This window comes from Talaromyces stipitatus, genomic scaffold (genome assembly GCF_000003125.1).
Source record: "Talaromyces stipitatus ATCC 10500 scf_1105507295515 genomic scaffold, whole genome shotgun sequence".
Lineage (NCBI taxonomy): Eukaryota > Fungi > Ascomycota > Eurotiomycetes > Eurotiales > Trichocomaceae > Talaromyces > Talaromyces stipitatus.
In genome coordinates, this window is record NW_002990118.1 from 281,063 (window position 1) to 296,263 (window position 15,201).

The window sequence follows — 15,201 nt, forward strand, 5'->3', positions numbered from 1 at the left end:
TAAAACTATATCTTTGATCTTACAGCACTGACTACCTAAGACGTTGTTGACATGTTCAATCGTTCTATGAACACCGGCAGACCAGTCACAATCACCTCAATTGTACAGATTTAAACAGCTTAAATCTGTGAAACCTTAGCTTGATCAGAGAGCCTTGATAACAGCCTGGGCAAAATCGTTGCAGCTGTTATCAGTGACACTGTAGATCTTGTGTTCACTAACCCAGTTCTTTGCAACCTTCTTAGCGGCATCGACCTTTTTGCTGCTGGTGACTTGTCCCCCCTTTAGATTCTTCCTTGGGTCGGCTTTCCAATTGGCAGTCTTCAGCTCGACATCGCCTGGATTGACGTTCTTCTTTGTCATGTGGTAGAGCACAGCGTTAAAATCACGTTTTGTCTTCTGGTTTTTGCCTTTGCCGGTAGTAGTTTCGGTAACTTTGCCGACGACGACACCGATGTGCTCGAAGCCGAGCTTCTGCTGCAGTTGCTGTAACTCCGTTTGGGATTCCTTGTCTCCATCGCCCACAGGAGCGCCGAGTGGCCATTCAAGAGTGAACCAGTAGTATTGACCATTCTGCAGGCCAGGGTGCACACTGTTGGCCGCGGTGAATTCGGCGGTATCTTGGTAGGTCTCACGAGTGACCAATTCTGTCACATCGACCTCCTCGGGTCTGGCAATAGGGCTTGCAATGGCAAGAGCGGCCAAGAAGCCAGAGAGAATATAAGAAAACCTCATTTTGTTTGAGAGTCCGGACTGAAAAAGACAAGATATAGAGAGGATTGCGTTGGTTGAAATAGATATCAGTCTGGTGATGCTGTTGCAAATGAGTTGATTGAACCTGAAAGAATGAAGAGCCTCTCCATTTTATAAATCATTTTGTATCTCATGCTAGTCTCAGTTCACGCAGATGAGATTATTGCTAGTATTTCTTTATTTAGAATGCTGATTTTAATGTAGCTGTTGGTGTCCATGCTGACAGTGTCGCTGCAAATATGCCTGGGGTAGATCCCTGTTGAAAAGGGGCCAAAAGGGAGAAACAATATTGTAGTTCGGTGATGCACGAATTAGGTGTCGGGATTTGTTAAATCATTACTCATTTCAAACATCAGTTTCGGTAGCGTCAAGAACCTTATTAGGAAAATCATCTATGTATTAGAGAGAGCAGGTGAAACGAGGATGACTAGTGGAGCTGAACAGTAAGCATGTGTATTGTAGCAAGGGTAAGAAAACTATTTTGGCTCCCGCCTAACAACATCCACTTGTTTCATCCTGTCACTTCAGCTCACTTTTACTCAGCGTCGTCATCCTTGAGAAGGATCATCACATTCCCCTTCTAGACGTGCCATCTGTCTTGAACCTTACATAGTCAATGTTTTGCTGATTACTCATAACGAATATTCCTGAATATTACACTCTTAAGGGAAGACTCGAAATCGCCTCTCTGATCGTTCCTCCCAGTTAACATCTCGATTCTCACATTTCGTTATTACTATTCCTCTATCAATACTTCTCCTCTGAGACACGACTTTTTTCAAACGCTGCTTCCATCATGAAGGATGATGAATGGGCGCAGAATATTATCAAGGACTGGGATGTAAAGGGCATGCTAAGTAAAGAGTCCATCATAGCACGTTTAGACAAAGAAATTCAAAATAGCTACGCCATTCGCGAGGAAGAAGAGGCAGCTCTCAAAGGGACTTTTGAATCCATATGCAGTGAAGAGGGTCTTCTGACGGAGACTACGCTTATCTCTATTCTACAGAGGAAAGCAAATCTGCCTCGTTCTCCAGATGGTATCGAAGCGGGAAAGGTCATCTATGCAAGCCTCGCGTATCTCAGCACTTTTCCATTTTCTAGTCCGCCGTCCACTAAATCGCCGCCTGGGCTTTCTCTCGCCGAGCTCACTCGGTCATTGGTGTGGGCTCTTCCAGGGCGATATGCGTCCATCATAGAAGAAGGATCCCACTCCCGCGTGAGAACCAAGGCTGATCACCGCAGACTCCTTTTCCAAAGCCTGGCTTCCACAAATCATAATAAACAGTATGATCCTGAAAGCGCACGCCGTCTAGCACTGTTCAATGCCTTTGACGTTGACAGAGGAGACAACCATGAATTCTGCTCCTCGAATCATGACGACGATGGTGATGAAATTTACCACGATCTCCTTGACGTGTTATACTCCACACAGGAAGTGAGGCATCCTGGGCTTTCTCGAGTTGCTCGAGATGCATTCCGGGGTGTGGCAAAGCATATGGCGTCAGAGAATGAGATGCCGTCGCTGTACACTATCGGTATTCCAACAGACCGGTTCATTTCTTTAGTAAAACTTCTTTTGGCATTACAGTTCAAACCCACCGAGGCAAATATGGACTTGACTGGTTTTGAGACTGCTGCAAAATCCGTGTGCGCGGCTTTCTGTGAGGAGAAGAATCAAGTTATTACCTGGCCAATGTTTGATAGTGCACTAAGAGATACTGTGCCATACCTCTTTGATCCCTTTTATTATATGTTGTCAACTACATTCTTGGGAACAACCGGCCTTTTTGATGTCCTAGACAGACCTGAAGTCACCAATACATCAGGAGGGATTCTCAAGCCGGCGCTCTTTAGTCAACTCGCGACCTTTCTCTCCGGTGGCGTATACTTTGGTTCGCTACGTCGCATTCACCGCTGTACCGGTCCTACTCGTACATCACCCACTGAATTTGTGGGTGCAATGGAGTCAGTCCCAGACGAGGCTATTATGGTCCTCTCAGGAACTACATCAGCAGGAGAATCTTGCATCTTCGGCGTCTTTAGTCCCAAACCTAGGGCTGATGGAGCTAGCGTGCAGCCAAATGATATCCCGGGTCATGTTGGCCAGGAACCGTGCTCGGTTTTCCAGCTAGCTCCAGTCCAAGACATCTTTAGGGGGGCTATAGGCAAGCCCGGTTGGACAGTGGACAATGATACTGTTATATTTGGACAGGGAGGCGGAGTAATACTAGGGTTGAAAGATGGGTTGCGCCAGGTCCATGTCACACATGAAGTTCACAAAGGAGACGAGAGGACAGGCGTGTACAGATCAAATCCATGGAGGGGTAGTTGGGAAGTCGACTTTGAAATTTCGGAAATGGAGATTTGGAGCGAGCAGGAATGATAAGCAGAAACGGAGAAACCCTAGCTTCTCGATACCAGAACGTGTAGCATGTGTGATTGACACGGCTTCGGACTACACAGCCTTATCATTAAGATTGGTAGCTCCAGTCACGCACTCGGCTTCATATCAAATTTTACTTAATTGAACTCATGCTTTGATCAATATCTTTTCTACGCGACCCCAGAATAAGAGGTGAAACCCTAAATATTAATTTAAGGGGCTGACAAGGGCATTATCCCTCGAAACATCTCTCTCACTCTTCTAGTGGGTATACATCTCCATCGCATCAATCAGATAATTGCAGCGTTCCAAGACCGGAGACAATCCTACACTGATTCGCCCCTGCCAGTGAAGTGACTGAGCTGGCATAATCTAGGCGATATAGTCATCGGTATATCAATAAATCTTCCAATTTTCCTACCACATACGACCATAGGGTGTGGAAAACAGGGCTTCCCGTCCGCTCAGCCGTACTTAAGCCACACGCCGGCTGGTTAGTAGTTGGGTGGGTGACCACCAGCGAATCCCTGCTGTTGTATGTTTTTGGTCTTTTAATTTTTTTTATCTCTACATCCATTCCAGTCTTGCCAGGAACTTCTTTGCGACCCTGGAATTGCTATGGCACTCGGCTAATCCTTCCCATGCTACGTTACCCCTCTTTTTCTAGAGTCAGCCCATATTCTTCCCAGGCCCCCTTCATTTACCAGCCTCTTGATTTTTTAAAACCAATGAGGCTAAATCCGCCAATCAAACATGTATTGTATACAGCATGTCGACACATGATATCGTAACATCCTTACTTCGATATGACCGCAGTCATTTCACTGGAGGCGCGCGCTGGGGCAACGCCCCAGCTAGCGCGCGAGGCCTGAATGAAAATGAAAATGAAACGAATGCGCAGGAGATAAGATGTGCAGTGCATGCTCTACGAGGATTGAAGAATCGTCGAAGAGAAAATCGAAGAACAGAGCCGGTTTCCGAGCGTATCTGTTAGACTACTACCATGGCGCTTTACAGTATAGCAGCGGGCGAATGTTCAGCTCATCATATACTGTAACAACTGTCATTTCTGTGTATTATTTTCAGCGGCGGTCTCTGACGCCAAGGCCATAGGGCCATCGGGGTTTTGGTACTAGTTGCAGAATCTCGGAGGTGCAAGACGTTGATCGTATTTCTAGCATATTTACGCTACGCAAGGGGGAACATGGGACGATCACCAATCCAAAGACGACACATAGTGCGTGCCCAGGAGCCAGGTGCCCCTCATTACCACCATTCAGCACAGTCTCAAAAAGGACGCGAAGCGAAGGTCGTCACAACTCTACTCCTCGTCCGAGAACACGGCCAGCTGGCCTGGACTTCGATTCTTCCTCGGACTCACCAGAAAACCCCCTTTCGCTTGCGGTTCTTAGGAGTCGAAGGAACAATAGCGGTGTCGCAGCTTTCAAGGAAATAGACGCTCCGCAACGATAGCGTGTAGCCAAATCGACGGGGTACGTCATATCTCGCCTCAATATCGTACGATGAAAGGTTCGTGTCTGCAGCAAGCAGGTCGTCTCTTGCTAATTGATCAACCGGATACCCTTTCAGCACCGACCGGCGGCCTTTCGCAATATTCCGGCCGTCGAAAAGAAAGGGAAACGGATCACTTACTGTCAATTGTGGAGCATCCGACTTCTGCAGTGTCTTTACCTTCACTGAAATCGTGACGACACGCGGTAACTTAAACGGGGTTGAAGCCGTATCATCAAGCGGACCACTCTTTATGGTACTCTCCAGGGCCCGGGCTGTCTCGTCATTCAGTGACAGCTCTAGGCGATAAGACGGGTCATACAGGAAAGATGAGGCTTTATCCAGATAGGCAGCAGACAGATGGCCTATTATGCACATATCTACGGCGCCTTCGTGCTTCGCGTCGTCCTTCCACGACACTATCTGAGAACCACGGTAGTAGTCTGCCCAGGTGATCTCTGCACTATCCACCAGGTTGATAATGTTAGATCGTCTGTCCTGAAAGAATGGCAGCCCTCGGGATGGACGGAACGTCATCATTAACAAAGAATGGATGCAACTGGGTTGACGGCGATGCAGGAGATGTCTCGATGACAGCAGCAACCGGCGTGTGATTCGATGGCAGGACAGTCTTCACATGAGTTGGGGGAACAGCGTCCTTTTGAATGGGTACGTGGTGACTGGGAGGAGCAACAGATTGCTCGCGGGATATCTTTCTAGTAACTATGTCGACGGTTAACACCCAATACACGCTAGTGAAGATGAATGGAAGAATCAACGTGACCTACTCATCTTGAATTTCGTGAAGTCAAAGTAACGAAAGAAGCGTCGTCTCAGTCAGAGCCGTAGAAAGGGAAGAGAAAGAGAGAGAAATTGAAGAATCGACGCCACGTAAGCCAAGTAGAGGAACGTAGGATGTCGGGCAAACCTTCAACTGTGGTGACTCAGTGCCCATTTCGCCCACGCTTTCAGCGAGACCGAAACCGGCCGAAGTTCCGAATTGGAAATATGGCCACCGACCCCGTAAGGGAATAAGGTAGGGAAAGCTCCAGTAAAATAGTCAGCGTCTTGCCAGTCATTCATCAGCACTAATCTGCCGTTGGATGAATAGCGAATCACCGGCACATCGTCAATATATCGAGGCTGTTCCCCAACGCTCGCTTCGGTCACTGTGGCAGCTGACTGTAGCCGTTTCCTCTCAAGATCCTTAGCCACGCAATTTCGAACACAGGTTCAGGAATCTGACTTGGGAACAGATCACTCTGAAGCCGTCGCTGCCCATAGTATTCAACTAGAGGCCGCGGGTATCTCGAACCCGAAGGACCACTACCGTGGCCGAGATCAGTGACTGGATCGGGCGCCTGCAGTGAACAGCAGGTATCGCAAAGGCTAGATTGTGTAGATTGGCAAGGTCGATGGCAGCTGCTACAGTTGTTGGCTCGAGGCTGCATACGCCGTTGAGCCTGTACTCGCTTTGATGAAGAACAGCAGTCATCACAAGTTCGATACCGCTCAGATTGGTAAGGACGAAGACAGCAGCTACAGACATTAGGTTGAGGGGGCGTCGGAGGTCGAGATTGCAACTGTAGTGATGAAATGCATGAAAAATTCGTTCGGCTGTTGCCGCTCCTCAGATGGATCTTTACTGGCATGTGGACGCTGCTATACATAGTAGGGTACCGCAGCCGGGAAGAGATTCAGAGAGATAACTTCAAGGTAGTTCCCACAGATGAAGTAATACATAGTACTAGAAAGAAATAAGGCTACTGACCATATAGTACAATCCCTGTCAAAGAGAAATAATTGATTGAACACGTAGACTTACACACTGAATATGAGGACCTGTGAAATCGACAGCGAAAATGACCGCTACTGAGACTTCTTACGGCATCAATTCCACCTCATAAGTCCCAGCGGGAAGCCGCCGCTTTAACTAAGTGCTAGGATTGCATATAATAATACTAAGCATATCATAGGTAAAGCAAAATAAGAGCTGCATATATCTCACCAACTCTTAATTGACTAAGACAGTAGGGCCCATCAGACAGTTATTTCTATGATCCAACAACATCAACTGGGAATAATCATTATTAAAGATAGCGCGCCAGAGTTTCCGTTCTGAATGCTCTGTAATGATGTTAGTAGTTTGACAGCATCAAGAATGTAAAACAAAGTATAAGGCTAGACTACGTACCACTAATGGGTGGAGATGTGGCACAGTCAATTACTATCCAATCCTCGAGCATGCCAGCTTCAATCCATGGGTAATATCGTCCACCCTTCTTAAATCGATCACAATGTTCGTTAACTCGATTGTGATCTCTAAGTAGCTCGATCCCCCATTTCTTTTGTGGAATCCAGAAGTCGACTCGGCCATCACCCTCCCGGGACCATTCACTGGATATTGGCACACCTCGACCTACTACAGCGTTGAAAGCCCTGTAGAATTCATCCTGATACTGCGCCTCCACTGGTCGAAGCTTTGCCGCAGTTGACAATTTGCCTTCCAGACAATGCCTAAGATTCTTTGAGGAGAAGTGCTCAAGGACCTTCTGACATAAGCTTTCAATCGTAGGAAAGGCCTCGTCTGGGAACGTTGTTGGTCGCTTAGCAATAAGGTACTCAACATATCTGGATATATCAGTATAGGACAATGAGCATTATGAGTGAGAAATATTACTTCTCATGTAAACGTGATGGCAGAACACCAACACCATTTGGCTGTTGAGCGTCATCCTCTAGAACTGCTCTTTGAATCCAGCCATTTTCATAACAGCATCTAATACTATCAACTGATTCATCAAATAGAATATATCCATCTTCTATTATTGTGATCAGTGTATTCTTAGCTTCTGATGTAAGTTTCCTTGGACGAGGAAAAGATCGAGAGACAGCAAATCCATCAAGACCACTAAAGACCTTATTGTCATCCGCCAAGGCTTGAGTCACATAATCTTGTGTTATTGTAGAAATATCTTTATGCTTCACCTGTGAGCGGTACACCTAAAAGTTACTAGAGTTAGTTGCTTTGGACTTATAAGATTGTCAAAACGTGAATGACTACAAGCGGTTACATACCTGGAAAAGATAGTATACTATTGAGCTCACAGCCCCGGGATGACCATTCGTGAAATTGAATATATAGTTTCGAGCGTCATTGTCGATGATATACTTTTCAACAGGATCGGAAGAACATAATTTCGTCACGACTATTTCAAATTCGTCCCTATTGTAGAAGAGGCCTATTGGTGGTGACCCAAGCTCTCCTGATGGAGTCAATGAAATGCGTTGAGCGCAACCAAAGCCCACAGGTGTGCCGTGATCCCTCCTGTTATATGGTAGGCCTTCTGACGGGCTGCCATATGAACAGAAAAGACACAGCTTTACCTTATATCCGATCCCACCATGGATATCTTTAATAATTTGATTCCATAATGCAGTGTCCCCATATGATGTTTGTGCTTCATCGATGATGATCACATTACCATTGGCAAATATATTCTGTTTCTTATCAAGCCTCGGGTAGTTGCGCCTGATATATCGAGCCAGATTCGCCCAAGGGTCCTCATCACCAAAGTCCCGAAGATTTTGTTCCCATATCCCAAGCCAGAAAACTATTCTTCCATTCCAGCGATAATAGTCCCTCAACAGAAGAGAAAGTGTTGACTTTCCACTTGCTGGGGTACCACGTACGTGGACGATGTTTTGTGAATCAATGACTTCCGCAAGTTTTGATACTGTTTCATCTCGCGTGCATATCGTTTGACATGGTTCAAGTCTTGGAGAATTTAACACTGGCATCAGCGTCAGTTATGACCATGGCATAATGGTTCAACATGTGGGATCGTACCTTGGGTAGCAGTAGAATGCTGTTGTTCTTCTGGTCGTATAACAATAATATCAATGTCTGGATCATTGGATCGAGGAAAGTCGGATAATATTCGTTCGCGCGGATGGAGATGTACAAGGTTCTCCCTCGTAGGAATATTCTTGACTGGGCTGGAAGGGCTGTAGAGATCGAGTTCCCAGGAAGCAACATGAGCAAGCTTGGGTTGACTTTCCGACCGAATCTTCCGTTTAACGTGGCCAATAGTATCAACACCGAGAATGCAGTCTATAGGAAACACGGTATCGATATTGTCTGAGAAAGCACACCACAACGTGCGCTGAGACGGTTCAGCCATTGTTGGAGAGGAACGTTTTGGACGAAAAACCCAAGAGAAAAGATTTGAAGCCATTCTGGAGGACTGATAAAACTACTGGTGTGATGCGAGACATGAGGAAGGACCGGGTTGCTACTTGAATGTCGCTATGGAAGGATGGAAGGTGTATTCTTCAGATATAAAATCACATGACGTCAAATAGTCTCGCGTGTGTGTGTGTGTGTATATATTTAACGGCCGTGGTTCGTGACTCGCACGCTTCCCACCGATCCCTACTGGGACATAGGCCGCCGAGGGGTAAGCCTCGGGTTTCGGGTCCTATCAGATTTATATACAAATAAGAGACTCTTTGGCGCATTTCCATAGCTGCCGTGGTCTTACAGGGAGGTCCACTTTGAGTGGGTTTTAGGTATTTGCCAGCTGCAATGGTCCGCCTACACTCCATGACCTATCACTCCACCACTATTATAACTGAACAGTAAGTTTTGCAGAGAGGGAAAGAAAGAAGAGAAGAGAAAGAAAGAAGGAGAAGAGAAATATAAAGGAAGAGTAGGGCTGTCTTAGCTAGGTGCTAAGGAGAGGTTGGCGAGGGCAGATATCCTCAAAGAAGTGGGTCTCTGCTAGCCATGTGGCTAGCTTTTATGCTCCTTTAGCAGTGCCTAAGAGAAAAGAGATGACCTCAGAAGGGGGCCTAGGAGGCCGAGGGGCTCGTCTCTTAGCTATATGACAGAAGAAGAAGTGTAGAGGTGCTTTTCATGCTCTGCATCGGTAGAGAAGATAAGCGTCATCATAATTGAAGCGTTCATGGTAGTCTGCAAAGTCTCTATGACCAGTACAGGCCGCAATAACATGGCCAAGGTCAAGTCGGTTGAGTTGAAGCTCCCCAGGGCGCTTAGGGGAAGTGGTTATTTCTAGATCTTGATAGCTCTGTGGTGCCACCTTCTCCTATTGTGACTGAGCAGCGGATAGGGATTGAGTCTTGGCGTATCTCTTTAGCGAGGCGTATGAGGATTTGTGAGGAGCAGGAGGGATTGAGGCAGCTTCCTCTTTGGCAGCGAGATCAGCCGCTTCGTTCTCAGGGATTTTGGCGTGTCCAGGGACCCATTGGATTTAGATAGATCCACTTTTGGTGTGAGGAAGCCTTTTGCAAAGTGGCTATGCAGCTGCAAGGGTGCGGAAGGATTCAAAGATTTCTTGGGAAGATCCTGTAGAGGGAGATAGAAGGCGTATAGCAACTTCCAGGTTATCAAGGCAGATCTATAGGTTGGTAGCAAATTGAGCTGTTGGGTATGCTATTGCTGCTTGAGCGCTAGCTAGAGCTACTTCTACTTCTATGTCAAAGACCTCTTTCCTGTGTCCGTATGAGAGTGAGGAGCGGAGGAACTGATGGTGTGCTTAGAGTCCAATATAGCCACCCCCTGCACGTCCATCTGCTAGCCTAGATCCATCTGAAAAGATTACAATATCTGAGCTAGGGATGGTACGTTGAAAAGCCATGAAATTAGCCGCTGCCTGTTCCTTAGTGCGTCCCATGGGAGCTCCTATTCGAGCTTAAACATTCCCACGAGGCTCGCGAGGGTGCCAGGGAGCATATTGGAGAGGGTTTATCTATTCAGAGTTTGGGAGGGCTAGTGTACGGCGGGCAAATCGGCTAGTTTGTCAGCCATTACTAGCGATCTGTTCTGCGCGTCTTCAAAGTGGGTGATAAGGGTCGAGACACCGTAGGCGGACAGTTGCAAGGAGGGCTATTCGATCTAGTTCGATTTCTGGTGGAGAGAATCCAGACTCTCGATAAAGGACTGGCTTTGGGGTTGTGCGGAAGACTAGAAGGACTGCTCTTGCGCCTATTAGTATTACTTTAGTTAGTTTCTCAAGATGTTCTCCAACTCGGTTTGAAATCTGGGAAGGTCCAGGGCGAGTACGTCCTGGCCACCAGGTTTCTGCGCCATAGTATGCTTTATGGAGTACACAGGCTGATACAGCCTGCTGTAGTAAATCAGGTTTAACTCCTTGAACAGTATTTCCTAGAGAGCGAAGAGCATTGGCCATAGTGAGGGCTTTAGATGCTGTTTCTCTAATGTGCCATTTGAACGTTAGCTTTTTGTCAAAGAGGATTCCTAGCCATCGTAGTCATAGCTATTTAGTGTTTTCTGATATTATAATAGATCCAGCTTTTACTGAAGGTGTGCGGGTTGGGTCCTGGTCTGCTTTATGTTGGGAGAAGTGAAGAAGCTCATATTTATCTAGTGCAAATGTAATGCCCTCTGCAGTGCCCCAATTAAGAGCTTCTTAAAGTGAGTCTGATAAGGCTTCGCAATTAGTAGTAAGAGAAGTTGAGATTGCTAGGTTGGCTGCATCGTCCGCGTAACCAAATCTGTTCCTTGGGTTTCCTAGACAGAATAGAGGCGCTATGTAGAGCATGAAAAGAATGCCAGATACTGGGGATCCTTGTGGAAGACCGCAGGCAATGTCTGTTGAGGGGCCGATCTCTCCATCGAGTCGGATCTGAACTGATCTTCCAGTAGCGAAGGAGGCAATCCAGAGAACGAGATTGGTAGGCCAGCCCTGCTCGCGTAGTCTGCGGATCAGTCTGCTGGGAAGCACGGAATCAAAGGCGCCTTTAACATCTAGGGTAAGGAGTGAGGCAGTCATGCCTTGATTTAGCGCTTGTTCAACATCATGTGTTAGGCATATGGTCAGGTCAGTTGCAGATCTTAGTAGGAGAGCCCCAAATTGTTGCCTTGCTAATACTTTATGGTGTAAAGAGATCTATGCCATATTCTGTGCCACCAAGCGCTCCAGTCCTTTGCCAAGTACTGATAGGAGAGTGATTAGTCTGTATAAACTAGGTGAAGACTAATCAGTCTTTTTTGGTTTCTGGATGATTGCTAAGATTGCGTGTCGAAAGCATTTAGGATGATAACCAATCTTTAGGCACCCTTGATATAGCATTAGTACCTTATCTTTGATCAGAGGCCAGGCTACTTTGAGTATGCAGGTTGGGATTTCATCTGCGCCAGGGGCTGTGTTTCCTGCCTGAAGTACTGACTCCTCCACTTGTAGCATCGATATATCTGGGAAGTAGAGACTAGTGGAAGGCACTGCTGGGGAGTCCAGAGGTATGTCTCCTGCCTCTGCCGAGTTCTGGAGAAGATTGCGGACTAGTACGTCTCGTTTCTCGTGTATAGTAACTGCTGGGAGGCTGTTGGGCCTTAGCGGATCTTTTAGTAGAGGGCTTTGGAAGATGCCTGTAGACTTATGCCATTTGCTCATGTCAAAAACATCCTTCATTTATGTTACCATAGAGAGCTTATCTCGCCAAAATTGTCATTGAGACCATCTAGTTATCCTGCGGAAGTCTGTCTTTGAGCAGAGGCCTAAACGGTAATTGTATAAAGCTTTCTTGTAGTCTTCATTCCACCATGGTTGTCCTATGCCTTGTGTCATAGTCCTCTTAGCAGAGCCTCTATATACTTCTTGAATTGCAGATATCAGTTTTTCAGCAAGGGCATCAAGATCTTCTTCTGTTGCGGCTGAGCTCTCGGTGCCAGCGAGATTAGAGGCGAGGAGCGAGAGGAAGGAGGTGTGGTCTAGTGTGTCAAATCTCAGTTTCTGGGCTGTTTCCTTGTATCTCTGATCCCATGGAACAGTGGTGATTAGTGGTTGATGATCTGAGGTTGCATCTAAGTAGCTCGCTATGCTAGCTTTGACTCCTGCGAGTGCCAGAGGGCTTGAGGCGAAACTGAGGTCTAACACGTTACCCCTTTCATGTGTGGGACAGTCTATGTTGGAAATGAGTACTAGACCCTGGAGATCCAGCCAGTTGATAAACGGCTCTGCAAAAGTTGTAGGGCTGCGTTGTAGCGAGGGTTGCCATCTATTGTGTAGTAGGTTGAGATCACCTACAAGTATCGTTGTTTGAGGGAAATACACCTCTGGCAGGGTTGTGAGAGCTTTCGCGGCTTCACCTACTCTGCTGCAGCCTGCTGGGGCATTATAGATGTTAACTATCAGAGCGGACTTTCCTGTGGGCGAAAAAATCTGAAGGAACAGGAGATCCGAGGCTTCTTTAGTGTCAGTTGTAAAGGGGCGTAGCTGGGAGGTCCGGATACCTTTCTTCTTTCGGACATAGGTGAGGACTCGTGGTCGGCCACTTATTGCCCAGCTATCAGTTGGGGAGAAGCATTCATATGATGGATATTTTTTAGTGATCTGTCGGCTGAGGTCTTTGAATGTATATAGTTCTTGGATTAGGATAATATCAATGTCGCTAGTGTATGCCAATGTGAGGGCTATTTCATGTGCGTCTGGCGCGTGCCCTACATTTAACTGTAGGATTTTGAGAGGCGCCTTTTAAGTTAGATAGTGATAGATCATAGCTCCTGTTCAAGAAGAGAGGCGAACCAGTTTTATAGTTGAGGGATTATAAAATGGACTGCACGAGCTGTAATAGGAGGATCTTTAGTTAGAGCGTGAGGTGGGGGGGTTACTAAACAGAAAGAAGAGATAATCTCATGGATTGAAGGCTGTGATAGCATCTCATCTAATGCCATAGGTGTTTCTTGTGTGCCTATGGAGAGCTGAGAGCTACATCCTCCTTCAGTTCGAGCTTTTGCGAGGTTTATAGCGCAGGATTTGCGGATCTCCGTTTGTTGAGCTTTAGTATGTTTAGTATTGCCTTTAGGGCGCAGAAGGCATTCTGCGAAATTAGCTGGATGTGGTCTATGGCAGTGTATGCATCTAGGAGGGCATTGATGAGGCTCTGGGGCTGTGCAGCAGTTGACATGGCCCTCTTCAGTATGCTCTGAGGAGCCGCATAGTTGGCATCGAGAGGGGCGTGCACAGGATCGTGCATTATGCTATTTCTAGCATTGTATACATTGAATAACTATTGTTTTCTTAGAGAGGTGACAAGCATTAGTGATAGTACCAAAAAGACGTAGCTGGATAGGCAGTAGTGATTTCGTGCCTTCTGGGAAGTTGACAAACCAGCTTGAGGAGAGAGTATCAGGGTTGGCAGCACTCGTAGTGGTCTCGCTAATAGATATAGGCTTGAGCCCTGTAGTTTCGCTAATTTCTAAGGATAGTAGTGTAGGATTGACAGGGATTAGAGAGTATTGACCATCCAAGATTTGGCCTATTTTTCTTGGCACGTTGGTGACTCAGTACGAGACCCATTAGGAGCTGCGTTCTATCTGGCAGTTAATAAAGAATGCAGAGATCGTCTCTTTTTGGGCCTTAAGGGCTAGGAGGGCTTCTGGAGATGAGGGACATAGTGCAAAGCCAGTCTTTGTAGCTTGGACTTCTTTTAGTGCTGCACTATTTAAGTTTAGCTGAGATCGTAGGCTAGAGTAGATAGCGTAGGCTTCCATTTTTCTGGCTGCATGGTCAGCTGGGAGGCGTACGAAGAGCCGGATATCAGGAAGGGGTTGTTTCACCAGAGGCATAGGCTTTTTGATGGAGGCTTTAGAGTGAGTAGTGGGAGTTGATTTGACCAGGGTATATTAGGTAATAGTTGCATAAGTTGACTGGTTAAGGCCTGAGGGGGGACGTGAGGGAGGGGATGAAGGGGGTAAGGGATTTAGGGTGGGGGAAGAGGAAGGGGAAGGAGACAGGGCAGGTAGAATGGAGGTTGTCGAGATACCGCTAATATAAGCGTTGAAATGTTGTTGAGCTATCGAGGCGAGGTCATCGCTTAGAGCGGTGAGGGCTCTTAGTAGGTGAGGAGCAAGGCTGGTGGTTTGGCTGCGGTGTTTATCAAGGAATACAGCTATAGGGCTGAAGATCTTCTGTCCCTCAGAAGCTCTTGTTGTGGCTGCAGACGTGGATTCCAGAAGGGCTATCTGTAGAGGGCCGTCTGTACCAGGGCCTTTACGCGCCATGGTGTTGCCGGGCGCGTTGGGACGCGTCAAAGGCTGCACTCCTGGGAGCTAGGTGGTAGAGAGGGTTGAGGATTTTGAGCCTCCGACTGTTTGATATAAATAATTATAAGGAAGTCGCCTATCAACTCGAAAATCGTTTTTTGTGCTTTTGAAGAGCTGTCAAATAGTCTCGGATGGTTGCGTATAGACTTCATAAAATTGGCGATCATGTGACCGGCTTAATCAGCAATGGTCCTTTCCGTTTTCGGTCTTGTGTTTACCGCTGACTTCCAATACTCGCGTTCCATCGTGTCGCTCACCACACCTCCAAGAAGCCATATACCTTTGCTCTGTATCTTGAAATGGATCCACGCTCCGCTGTGACAGCTGAAATATTCTGTAGCAAATGTGCAAAATGACTAGGGTTAGGGTTAGGGTTAAAAAGAAGAATAACGAGCGCCATATGCACTGTATCTCTAGGGTTTAAACTACTAGATATATAATTGAGGTTACTGTCTCAGGCCCG

At 46.7% G+C, this 15,201-nt stretch overlaps 5 protein-coding genes across 5 annotated transcripts, besides 4 other annotated features; 1 reads left to right on the forward strand and 4 right to left on the reverse strand.

The window, feature by feature from the left end:
- Positions 1 to 144: 144 nt before the first annotated feature.
- TSTA_041360 (uncharacterized protein) lies at positions 145 to 735 on the reverse strand (the record flags this gene model as incomplete). The annotated part of the gene is made up of 2 exons (XM_002484566.1): positions 145 to 165; positions 223 to 735. The coding sequence occupies 2 exons, from the start codon at positions 733 to 735 to the stop codon at positions 145 to 147; spliced, it is 534 nt and encodes a 177-aa protein (XP_002484611.1).
- An 814-nt stretch (positions 736 to 1,549) lies between these two features.
- On the forward strand, positions 1,550 to 3,139 carry TSTA_041370 (uncharacterized protein; the record flags this gene model as incomplete). The annotated part of the gene is made up of 2 exons (XM_002484567.1): positions 1,550 to 1,830; positions 1,858 to 3,139. The coding sequence occupies 2 exons, from the start codon at positions 1,550 to 1,552 to the stop codon at positions 3,137 to 3,139; spliced, it is 1,563 nt and encodes a 520-aa protein (XP_002484612.1).
- Positions 3,140 to 6,837: 3,698 nt separating this feature from the next.
- On the reverse strand, positions 6,838 to 8,835 carry TSTA_041380 (uncharacterized protein; the record flags this gene model as incomplete). The annotated part of the gene is made up of 4 exons (XM_002484568.1): positions 6,838 to 7,282; positions 7,332 to 7,654; positions 7,730 to 8,388; positions 8,502 to 8,835. The coding sequence occupies 4 exons, from the start codon at positions 8,833 to 8,835 to the stop codon at positions 6,838 to 6,840; spliced, it is 1,761 nt and encodes a 586-aa protein (XP_002484613.1).
- A 470-nt stretch (positions 8,836 to 9,305) lies between these two features.
- Positions 9,306 to 9,363: a microsatellite.
- A 243-nt stretch (positions 9,364 to 9,606) lies between these two features.
- Positions 9,607 to 13,074: a mobile genetic element.
- Positions 11,104 to 12,105, reverse strand: TSTA_041390 (reverse transcriptase, putative; the record flags this gene model as incomplete). Its single annotated transcript, XM_002484569.1, has 2 exons — positions 11,104 to 11,583; positions 11,773 to 12,105. The coding sequence occupies 2 exons, from the start codon at positions 12,103 to 12,105 to the stop codon at positions 11,104 to 11,106; spliced, it is 813 nt and encodes a 270-aa protein (XP_002484614.1).
- On the reverse strand, positions 12,142 to 12,809 carry TSTA_041400 (uncharacterized protein; the record flags this gene model as incomplete). The annotated part of the gene is made up of 2 exons (XM_002484570.1): positions 12,142 to 12,691; positions 12,787 to 12,809. 2 exons carry the CDS (start codon positions 12,807 to 12,809, stop codon positions 12,142 to 12,144), a joined length of 573 nt encoding a protein of 190 aa, XP_002484615.1.
- Positions 13,075 to 14,355: 1,281 nt separating the features above from the next.
- Positions 14,356 to 14,431: a sequence feature (G-rich).
- Positions 14,432 to 15,095: 664 nt separating this feature from the next.
- Positions 15,096 to 15,115: a microsatellite.
- The last annotated feature ends 86 nt before the right edge of the window (positions 15,116 to 15,201 follow it).